Source organism: Acomys minous (genome assembly GCF_964271855.1).
Source record: "Acomys minous genome assembly, chromosome: 8".
Taxonomy (NCBI): Eukaryota; Metazoa; Chordata; class Mammalia; order Rodentia; family Muridae; genus Acomys; species Acomys minous.
The window spans coordinates 34,412,623-34,424,651 of record NC_140489.1 but is presented as its reverse complement, the minus strand read 5'-3'; the positions used below and the strand labels follow the sequence as shown (position 1 = coordinate 34,424,651).

Genomic DNA, 12,029 nt, shown 5'->3' with positions numbered 1-12,029 from the left:
GGCCACTAGCTACAGATGACTATTTATGTTTAAACTTTAGTTGCTTACATCTTAAGTTTCAGTTCAGGTGGTTAGCACTTTGCCGGCCCCCGATGCATGTGCAGATGGTGGCTCCAAGCCTGTAAAGCATGGATATAAAATGGCTCCACCCATCCAGGAAGTTCTCCTGCTCAGGCTTCTCGGGGATTGGCTGTTTTTAAAGCACTTCAAAGCGCCACTTCTCTTCTAAGAGACATGTGAGAGTATATCAAGTCTATAACAAGGAAAAACCCCATGACCTTATGTACTGACTTAGGGATTGTAAAGAGCTTGTCTGTCTCTAAAAGGAAAAAAAAAAAAAAAACCTCTGTCTACATGGGGTGTTGCTGGGACAAAGTCTCTGGGGACCCTTGTGAAACTGGAGCATCTGGTTCGGCAACTTTGGATATGGCCTGTGGTCCTGCTTGGTCTGCAGACCATACCTTGAGTCCAGATTGGGGGGATAGGGAGGGAAGGGGAGGTTCCCGCATGGGATTTGTGAAGTGGGAGCTATTGTTTCAAGGAGGGTCAGCCAATGGGGTTTGTGTGGGAAAAGGGATGCTGAAGGAGTTCAGGACCAGAAGACTATGACCAACCCCCTCCTCCTCCTCCCCCCCGCCCTGCTTCTTCTGTGTGGAGATGAAATTGCAGAGCAAAGATGAGCTCGAAGGTCAAGGCTGTGCTCTGGGGCCACACGGCCCGATTGGGTTCTTGACTCCATCACTACCTGATCACTGGACCTCAGTTTCCCTATCTGGAAAACCGGAAACAACGCTAGCATACTTCCCAGAGCAGCTGTAGAGACTCAGCCACTATCAGGCAGATGTACAGTGATTAGAACAAAGTCTAGGACACCACAAACACCGTGCAGTGGCTAAAGCGATGAGCGAAGGCAGCATGCTGCTCCTGAGCAAGTGAATCTGGCTTGTTCTGGTTGAATCCATGCCTCTGTAACAGGACATCACTCAAGGCTAATCTGGGGCTGAGCTCCCCTTGGTGCGTTGGAGAAGCAAAAGATGGGGAGCCAAGTTCTTACACTTAGGGTTGGATCCATGAGATATACTGTGTAATAGGAATGGCTTACAAAATGAATGGCTCCAAAGTTGGATCTGTAATGGATGGGAGTGGCCTGGGGGAGGGGCCATCAGGGGTGGGGATAGGCTCCCTGTGTACAGCGGTCACTTGCTGGGCACTTTGGTGACCCTCACCAAATACAGCCTTCCCAGCTGACCCTTTTCAGAAACTGTTCACAACCTGTTACCATTGGCATGTGAAAGTATCGGAATACATGCGGAATTTGTGTGGGTCTTGTGGAATCTGTCACTTACACCTGAGATGGTTTCCCGTGGCGAGTGGTGGCAAAAACAGATCTGAGTTTTCAGGGAGAATAAGACAGAGGCTTTAAAATACACACACACACACACACACACACACACACACACACACACACACACACACACACATATATACACATTGATCGTTTTTCAAACTTTCTCCTCCAACCCCAAAGCAAAGAGCCCAGCCAGCAGCGAGTAAAACGATGGGGCTTCTCTTTTGATGAGATACTGAAGGACCAGATGGGGCGGGACCAGTTCCTTCGATTCCTGGAGTCAGAGTTCAGCTCAGAAAATCTCAGGTAAGTCAAGTGTTTGAATTGATACTCTCTCTCTCTCTCTCTCTTTCTCTCTCTCTCTCTCTCTCTCTCTCTCTCTCTCTCTCTCTCTCTCTCTCTCTCTCTCTCTCTCTGTGTGTGTGTGTGTGTGTGTGTGTGTGTGTGTATGTGTGTGTATGTATGTATATATATAATATATATTTGCATAATCAGTCTTTCCATCACTGTTTCTCAATAAAACATCACTGGGGTCAAATTCAAGCACCAGCTTTTCTGGCTACAGGAGGGATGGAGGGTTGTAATGGAATTAAATAGTCAATGGCTTTGGTAACACCATTCATGGAGTAAAACTGTAGAAGTGTGGGGTGTCAGGGTAAGGAGGGGCTCAGAGTACTCTTTCTACAAAGTGTGCCAGCCCTAGAGACTCAGGGCCCATGCAAACTTAAACAGAAAAGGGGACATCAGGGGGCTCAATTCAGAACTTTAGCAAGCCAAGTCAGGGTTGAATAAGTAGCAATGTGACTACACAAGTTAATAATTAAAAAACAAAACAAAACACATGCTTTCTTCTAGAATTCTGTCACTTCCATGTGACTCCTGGGTCAGCTAACACCACTGACAATGCCTGATTGTGTAGGCCCATAACCAATACCTTATGGGGAAAATGTACAAATAATTACTACTTCACAGGAGAAGAAAGAAAACATCTGAAAAATGAGATCTGTTGTGGAATAAAGAAAAGGATGAGTAAAAAGCGAAGAAGTTTTGGTCACAGAAAGTGAGGACCTGTGGGCTTATTCAGTCTTTTGTTGTGTCAGATAAGGAGCCAGGTGACTCATGGGAATGTGACTGGGTATGTCCCTAGGTGAGTGTCCTCAGTGGTTGTCTTGGGAACTGACAGGATGAACATTACCTTAACGGAGACTACTGACTGGCTTACAGGATGTGGTCTGGGTAGTCCAACAATGGCTCTCACACACTGGAGAGGCTGAGAATGCAGTAGTTACTCAGTCCCTGTGACTGGATGGCTCGGCTGTCCCACATTAGCATTGAAGGCCTGTGGGATTCCCAGAGAGCTGCTGGTGTTCCGTCTACACCGGAATCCTAATGTCATTGCTTTTAATCCAGGTGAAGGAATGTCATCGCAACAGATTACAGGGGCTTGTCAACGAGTGAGGGCAAGCATGAAAACCACAAAGTGTCCTTCATCCCCTTATCTGAACTGCCACCAGGCGGTGCCACCCACATTCAGGGTAGGTCTTCCCCCACTTCAAATATCATGAACAAGAACACCCCTCACAGGAATGTCTGGTGGCTTTTGTCTTGATTCCATGTACAACCCAGTTGCCAACCAGCATCAGTCATCATGGTGGTCTCAGCCAAGTGGTGTCCTCTCCACAGAGGCCCGCCACCATTACCACAAACCCTGCCCCCTATTTGCACCGGACTTTCTTTTACACACTAAGCTAATTTCTATGTCCAAATGCTACCTTCCAAAAATAGACTTTTTATTAATTTTTGAATTTTTAAATTTAAAAAAAAAATTAGAGCAGCCGGAAGTGATGGTGTACACCTTTAAACCCAGCACTTAGGGAGGCAGAGGCAGTCTCTATGAGTTCGAGGCCAGCCTGGTCTATAAAGCAAGTCGAGGACAGGCAGCACTACACAGAGAAGCCCTGTCTCAAACAGACAAACAAACCAACAAAATTAGAGCACACAATGGTGGAACTGGGCTGTGTTCTCTTATGTTAGTGGGTGAAAGCCGTGTCATCAATCAGATGATATTTACAGCAAGCCTTTGCTACAGCAAGCCTCACCAGGGGCTGCTAAGGAAAGCAAGACAGTCAAGATGTGTGATCTCTCCCCGGAAACAATCTTGTAGGTCCTTGAAGAAAATACACAAGAAACCATTAAGTTACTAATTAGATACAGATTAGGGTGGCCTCTGAAGCCATTTTGGAAGCATGTAAGGGACCGAGGAATGGATGAAGGAGAAAACAAGCATTTCACAAGCTTGACTTTGAAGAATTCACAAGACGTCACTGGACCAAGTGAAAACGGGGAATGTATTCTAAGCCATAGTGGCACTGGATTAGCCGTGGGCTGTGTGTAAGGCAGACTTTTTTTTTTTTCATCTCTGTGACCAACAACAGTTAAAACAACCCAAGGGAAGAAAGATTTATTTTGGCCCTGATTTCAGAGGTTTCAGGGGAAAGTGGTGAACGGGTGAAACAGAGCAGACACACTAGTGGTCAGGAAGCAGAGAATGCCTGCACTGTGGCTTCCCCTCTTCCTGCTTTCAACGCATCCATGCCCCCCAACCTATGTGGGTAGCGCTGTCCACATCTAGGCTGTGTCCCGCCCCTTACTTAATCTTCTCTGGAAATGAATTTGGCAGACAGTCCCCGACCCCAGATCAGAGAAAAGCCACAAATCAATATCAACCGTCACACAGTGTGACTGCCATGCAGTCGTGGATGATGTAGGTGCCAATGGTGTGCCGATGCCTTTCTGATCAGACCTATGCCTGTTATAAACCAGACAAGGTAATCTTACTTCAGGCTGTGACACAGTAGTTCTTTCAGCATTCTCTTTAGAATAGCCTTGAAGCTCAAGGGTTTGCTTTGGTTCCTGACCAAGCATTTGCAACAGAAAGCCTTGACTTCAAATCCTCTCTGCCAGGATAACACCATCATTGGGGTGGAGGTCAACTTCAAGTACCAGAATTCAAGTCAAATTCTCTGGCGATGGTTGGGACGGAGGCTTTCAATGGGAAGTAGGTAGTCAAGTGGCTTTGATAACACCATTCATGGAGTGAAACTGTGGACGGGTCAGGTTTCAGAGTGTGGAGGAGGCTCAGAGTGCTATTTTGATGGGATTAAATAGTTCCCAGCATCCCCAGGCCATGTATCTCCCCAGCTGGTCTCTCTGTGTGTTCAGCCAGTCCCAGATTCCATCTCCAGCTGGGTCCCCATAGGCCCTCCTGTCCCATTTGGGCTCCAGGATGGAATGATACAAGTTGTGTCCTTTGCTGGTTTCTCAGCCCTCTGCCCCCTGGAATCATGCAGAGAGTAAGAAGGATGACCACACACTCCTCCTCATCGTGAAGGCCCCAGGCGCATCTGCTTGCTTAGCTGCTCCCTGCCCAGTCTGCCGGCTTTACTGCCAAAAGCTGTAGTGTAGCCAGGGCCCCTTTCCCAATCAGACTAGTTTTAGGAACTATGCATGACACCGAAGTCCCAAGTGCACTGAGGAGTGTGGCCCTGGCAGGTGTTCCCTCCCTTCTGCTATTTCCATTTGTGCCTCTGCCAGCAGCTTGCCTGGTGCCAGGAGGGCTACATTTAATCTTGGGTGAAAGAATGTGCGTGCACATGTGTGAATGCGCCAGCCCTCCCTCCCCGTCCCCCTCCCAGCCTGCATGCATAAATCCAGACTTAAAGATGGTCTCTCCCCTCCCCATCCATAACAGGAAGGTGGATAAAGAAACCAGAATAGCAGAGCGAGACTGCATTGCTCAGGAGCTTCATGTAATCCTCTCTAGGGGACCCCAGATTCCATGTTGATGGCATTCATCCTAATTGGATACAGAGAGGAAAATTCAGCTTTGAGTCACACAACAGGAAGCCCCTTCGGTCCCTTGTCACAAAATAGCTGCTCTCCTTCCCCTCTGTTCACTCCTTCAGCCGCAGACCTTGGTTAAGCCCTTCCGTGACCCAGGTGTCAAGGGCTCAGGGTTAATCTGGCTCCGCCCCTTGTCCACAGTGGCCAGGCATGGCAGCCAGGTGCACCTCCATCAGAGTCCTTGTGCCCCTGGGAGCTGGGGAAAGAGCACAGCTCGAGGCTCCCGTCCATCTGTTGCACCGGTCCGGCTGGCTTGTCCCTTCTCCCTGCGGCTGGTTCTGAGCCCAGGATATCGAGATCAAAGCAGAGGAAGGAAAGGGAAAGAGTGGGTCTATTGCGGCGTGTTCTCCTGCTTCTGTCATCTGGTGCTCCTCGAATCTCTCTAGGGGGAGGGTATTTCAGTCAGTCTTACTGGGCTCAGCGCGTGGAGTACCAGTGAAGCAGCCAATCGGTGGAGTTAACTCCAAAGCTTCAGAGTGAGGGAGAGAGGGACTCAAAGTGCCACCTAGACATTTCATGGAAAGTGCTCTGTGGTGACACAGTATCTCGGGAAGATCCCTCTGATCAGTGTGTGCATGGTATATGTACACGGTCATATAGACGTGTGTGTTAATGTATATATGTACATGGTGTGCATACACAAATGTGCAGAAACCGGAAGTAGATGTGAGATGTCTTTCTTGACCGCTCTCCACCTGATTTTTTGAGACATGATCTCTCGCTGAACCTATAGCTCGCTGATCTGGTAGACTGGCTGGCCCACAAGCCCCAGGGATCCTCATGTCCCTGCGCCCTCAGTGTGGGCATACTTTCACACCTGGCCTTTCATGGGTGCTGGGGATCTGAACTCGTGCCCTTATGCTTGCACAGCCGGCTTTTTCCTCGGGCCCCTCCTCTGATCATTTTCTTCCAGGTGAGACTGTGAGATGACTGCAGGTTGTCGTCTCCAGGGACAGAAGAGGCAGAAGGCCCAGCAGCACACTTTGCTGTCACTGTCTACGTCAGAGGCCGCTCAGCTCTTGTTCTAACTGCCCAGGCCATGTCCAAGGCTGAGCTGCCTGAGGAGTGTGTGTGGCCATTAGTGGTCCAGCAGGTTGGGAACCTCACAGTCCTGAGGCAGACACTACAGAGCTGACTGTATCCTTTTCCTTATTTTGTGAAATGTCCCCAAATGGTGACAGTGCCATTTGCCCCTGCTCTCGCTTCATCTTCCCTATGCAAACCTTTGTCCTCCCTGGCTTGGCACCCTCTGCCATACAGCAGGGCACGAGTTAAAAATCAAAACTCGCAACAAAGAGCGCGCGCGCACACACACACACACACACACACACACACACACACCCTGCATTTTTTATGAGCTGTAACATCTCCTGAGAGAGCGGAGCCGTTCTTCTAACCTACAGATTGATGACCCTACTTCCACACGGTGTCAGCTGAAGGGAGTAGCAATTAAAAACAAGAGCAGGGGGCTGCCAGGTTTTGCCTCAAGAGTTCCATCTCCAGCCCTAGATCCAGCAGTTGCCTCAAGCCCTGGGAAGACCCCCAGAAGTTTCATTAGGCCCGGTGGGGTCCCATAGTAACCAAACACATGACAAATCAGAACCGAGTGACTCCCGTAAGACTGCGGCCATCTGCAGCAGTTTGGCTCCTGTCCAGCGCAGCTTGGGCTGTGCTGACGCTAGCTGCTCCTGTGGGCACCTGAGAATCGCAGCCCAAGCAGAGACCAAAAAAAAAAAAAAAAAAAAAAACCCTCCAGATTTTCTGTCCATTGGTCTGAGTCACCCGATGACCAGCAGAGGGCACAGAAACACTTCCTTCTGCCAAGGAGTTCGCTTTCTCTATGGGAACAAGCCCAGAGGTTATGTTTTCTAGCCTCTGAACGGTCTTGTTTGTGAAAAGCGAGGTAAGCTGCTAAGTGAGGAGCTGCGTGGACCTCCTGATGGGATGGAAGATGATTGATGGCTCGCGGCTTCTCCCGCGCTAGCCAGTCTGGAGGAGATAATCCCATTGCTTCTCAGTGCATCTAGGGAGAAAAGGGGCAAGTAAGGCAGCCCTGGACCGTTCTCCAGTTCCACGGCCCCCTACTGCCCCCCCCATGCTTCACCCTAGCGCTTTTACAACAAGCTCCCTCCCCTAGGACCAGTTTCCCCTCCTGCATTCAGTTGTAAGGTATTAGCACAGACCAAATGCCAGCACAGGGCCGCCTCTCGCTGTTCTGACAGTTGGCAGTGGCTAGGGCAGAGGCAGGCCCGGGGGTCTCTGCACACCATGGAGCCCTTGTGCCCAGAGCCCCTGAGCCAGTCCTTAAGGCTCTCTGTTTCCAGCCCAGGGCTTAGTGCAGGATGGTTGCATTTGCTGCAGCTGCTGGCATTTGATGCCTAACTGCTTCCTCAGAGGAGCAGCACCTGCAGGCTTTTGATAAGAGCAGCCATCTCTCTATCCTCAGTAGGCCACCCATCCACAGAGGATGCCCAGAGAAAAGCTTTCTGTGGCTCTTTGGTGGTTGTGGGGGCAGCGGCACTGGGGGTGGGATTGGGGGCGGGGGTGGGAGTGAGAGGCATTGAGCTCCCAGTTCATCTCAGGCTGGTGGGGGCAGGAAGGCGGTCAGCACAAACCACAGCCTGTTCTGAATTTCAAATGACCACAAAGGTCCCTCCAAGCCAAGATGGTAAAGACATATGAGATGTCAGGCTGCTGTGGTGACGGCATTTTTCCTGTCACCTAGGAGGGACAAGGTAGGTCATCTCCAAGGCAGACAGAAGGCTGGGCTGAGTCCTATGTACATAGGAAGAGAAAGCTTTTGAGGGAATGTCGCGCTTACACACTATGTGCCCTCCCCTCCCCCCCCCCCCAGCCCCTTCCCCCTTCTCTTCTCCCCACCTCGTTTCCCCTTCTCCCTCTCCGGTGACATGCCTGCTGTTTTCCCTTGTGCTTTTAGAAAAATTAAAATTCTCAACTTTGATTGATGGAGGAAATCTTTTGGTGTTTTCAATGTTAAAAAAAACATATTCAATTCGATTCTGAAATTTGCTTTGACATCCACTCCGCTCCTTCTGTACACTCAGACGAGGGATGTGTAGCACAGTGCCTCTCATGCCACCCTGCAGAAGAGATGCCGAAGCTCCCAGCACCACAGGGACCTTCAGGGCTCAGAAGCTTCAGAGGCCCTCAGGGCCCTCCCACAAGTCTCCGTGGCTCCGCCATAGGGCAGACTAAGATAGCAAGGGACACATGGTAAAAAAAAAAAGTGACCTCCCAGGTGACATGGATGGAAGTGGCAAAAAAAAAAAAATCTCCCATGTACCATCTGTTTGTGTGAGAAGTCAAAGAAATCTCATGGGCACAGGAAGAATGCTGACCCAGAAGGCTGGCCACAGCCAGAGCCTTGGCGCCTGCTTTTCCATCAGCCCAGTAGGTACCATAAAGCTCCGTGGACTCCTCTCCCTGGAGGCCACAAGGACATGTGCCCCAAGGAGAGCAGGTGTCAAAAGGTGGGAGATGGAACAGGGAATCGCTAAGCCACCTGGCAGCTTCTTCCCGGAGCACCACTGGAGAAAGGGTTGAAACCCGCAGGCTGGTGGAAGTTGACTGACCTGCCACTTGCTTGTTCTTTGGCTCCCACTCAGGGGCCTGGAAGCATTCTAGAGTTAAGTCCTGCTGGGAAATCATTCAGAGTTCTGCTGAGTTAACCTTCACCCACTTTGTGCCTACTTTCCAGCCCATCAAAGACTACCTGGAAAGTTACAACCCCAGACAGCAGCACAGCCAGGCTGAGAACAGAACTGAACCCCTTGTTCTCCTGATAGAGGGATGTTCTTATCTTTCTTGCCCTCTTCAGGTTTGGGGGAGGGGATTCTTTAAAAAAAAAAAAAAAAGATCATTAGGTACCTAAAGGGCAACCTGGGGTAAGTTGGAAACATCCTGGAAATGGGGAATGCAGTACTGAGGTCTGCCACTAGGTGACGCCTTTGAGCCACACATTTCCCTGAGAAGCAGAAACACATGCTAACACTTAAAAAAATAATAGTAATAATAATAAACAAGTACATCTTACTTTGGGTGAAATTTGATGGCAGATCGAATGTGCTTTCCACCTCGTGGCTCATCTGTTCCCATGCAGGTGCTGAGGGATTATGGGGAGGCAACTGGAAGTCAGGGGAGATATTTTTCTCTCACATTCCCTAAAGAATCTCATGGTCAAGATGTCCCTTCTCCACCTTTGCTTCAGGCAAATCTTCTCTAAACTGTTCGCTGAATACCTTCTAGGTGCCAGCCAGCACTGTGTTGAACACTGGCGTGAGTGGCCCTATTTGTTCCTCTAACATGGATGACTGACTGGTGCATCACAGACCAAACACCTTCTGTAATTTCAAGGGGCTGCCTGCTTTTGTGACATGTTCCTTTTTAAATTTTATTTTATCAATTTTATTCATATGTATGTGTGCATGCCTGCTTGTCTGCATGCACGCCACATGCGTACAGTACCCGTGGAGGCCAGAAGAGGGAATTGGATCTCCTAAAACTGGAGTTACAGACCATCACAAACGGCCCTGCGTGGATGCTGGGAACCAAAACCGGGCCCTCTGCGAGAGCAGCAAGCGCTTTGACTGCTGAGCTGCCTGCCTCCCTAACCTCCTTTTCCTTGTTTTGGTGCCTCTAACTGAGCCCAGCCAGGTTTGACAAAGGGACTCACATTGTGTAGAGACCTGCCTGAAGAGTAGCTGGATTTTCAGGCAAGCGGAGCCGTCACGTCCCAGGAACACTTAGTCACATCTGGAGGCAGTTGCCAGGTGCTGTAGCTTAAGGGCTGCTGCAGATGTGCAGCGGGCTGGCAGGGGAGGAGTTGTTCAAGGCAGCCCTGCACACCAAACAGGAGTTCTCCTTCCTGAATGGCTACTGTGCTAGGGCTGAAAAATCTCTAAGCAAGAGGGACAAGAATGTCACATTGGTCTCTGAAGTTCCCATCTTCTTACATGTACCTGTGGCATCGAGGCAGGCAGTTCTGGGACCGTCTCTAAGCAGAGTCTCGGTGGAACTAACTGACCGTGTTTCTGCTTTCGCTCCAGGTTCTGGCTGGCTGTCCAAGATCTCAAGAAGCAACCGCTACAGGACGTGGCGAACAGGGTGGGGGAAATCTGGCAAGAGTTTCTAGCCCCCGGAGCCCAGAGTGCCATCAACCTGGATTCTCACAGCTACGAGATAACCAGTCAGAATGTCAAAGATGGGGGGAGATACACGTTTGAAGATGCCCAGGTTTGCTCGCTGACCCAAATCATTGCGTCACACGGCGGTCCTTAACCACCTCCCAACTTGACTCTTTAACGCAAGTCAGAGGTTTTACGGCTAGTTTAGAATAGCAGCTTTTTACTGTTTATCAGTCAGTCAGCCAGTAGAGGCTGTTCCAGGTGAGCACACGGTGAGTTCTAAACTCTAAAATCCTTTTTTTTTTTTAGACTGCATTGCTGCACAGACACAGAAAGCTGTAGTTCTTCAGCTTAGGACGCTGGCTGGGACTGCACCCTGGTAAACCCATCATAAGCTGGAACAGCCTATTAAAACGCACTTACTCCACACATCAATGCTTACTCGCAGAACACTGTCAGGGTCCAGCCTTTCCCTCAGGAGCACAGCCTGGCTGACTGGGAGCGTCAGCTTGCTCACTACCCAGTCTCTAGAAAGAGGGGCATACTGAGCAGCACCAGTCAGGGAAAGATGAAGATCAGAAGTGCGGCGCCTACTGAGTGCCTGTTGCTTACGCACCATTGTATAGTCAGCGTATTGTTAAGTCAAACACTATGTGTGGTAAAACCATTTGTATTTGCCTTATCTTTACCAGGGAAAGAAATGGTTTACGGTATTTTACAACATCTAACCTCTTCTATAAGGTCAGGAGGAGACTGAGAACAATAGGATATCTGTAAAGTGGGAATTGTGAGCTGGTCGGGTCAGGAGTCAAGACCACACCTGTCCAGCTATGGTGCCCACAGTCTACACTGCTTCCATGGTGACTGCCCCAGTGCAGTCCATATTATCTGAGCAGCTCTATAATCCAGGCCCTGGATAACGGTGAGAGACACCACAAAGAGCGAGCAGATGAAAGCCCTTGTCCATAGCAAGACCCAGGGCCAGGTGAGAGACAGACAAATACGTAGGCCACTTCAGCCGTGTGAAAAGACCCCAAAGGATTGAGCTCTGGGGTTAAATGGGGACCACAGGAAGGACTCAACCCTGCGGGGTGTCATTAGGATGCTCACAGATGCTGCAGACAGAGAGTGCCGAGCGGCTTGCCCTGCCACTGACATCTTCTCTCATATAGGATAGTCCGCACCACCGTTAGACCAGTGCAAACAACCGCACGAGGCTGTGACCAGTGTCCCTTGCTGTTTGCTCAAGGTTTCGGATGGCAACTGGTTATTTGCCCACCTCCCCTCTCCTCCATTGTGGACTCCACCGAATGCCTCAGTCTCCCCCAGTGTGACATCACAGGGCCCTCATGCTCTTTGCAGCTTTGGATCAAAATCCTTAAATCACGAGGACCCCCCTCCCCCAGCACATTTTCGTATATGTATGTGCGCTCAAGGACACTATTGGTGTGACTCAGTAAGGGGGGGGGGTGGAGAAACTCTTCGGGGACCCCCTGCACAGATGGCCTGAAACACAGATGCCGTCATGAGGTTATAAGGTTATGACATGTCAGTAAGAGACACTGGTCAAGCTATGAGGCTCCTAGCACGTGATGCTCCAAGCAGGACACCAGGAAGTGTTTGGACACAAATGA

At 49.9% G+C, this 12,029-nt stretch overlaps 1 protein-coding gene across 7 annotated transcripts in view; it reads left to right on the top strand.

Annotated features, from left to right (window-relative positions):
• Positions 1 to 12,029, top strand: part of RGS6 (regulator of G protein signaling 6) — a 517,530-nt gene that overhangs the window by 459,725 nt on the left and 45,776 nt on the right. For all 7 annotated transcript variants that reach the window (XM_084792096.1, XM_084792100.1, XM_084792102.1 and 4 more), the window contains exons 14-15: positions 1,529 to 1,654; positions 10,318 to 10,504. In XM_084792096.1, coding sequence (XP_084648222.1) covers positions 1,529 to 1,654; positions 10,318 to 10,504 — 313 coding nt within the window. The remainder of the gene's footprint in view (positions 1 to 1,528; positions 1,655 to 10,317; positions 10,505 to 12,029) is intronic.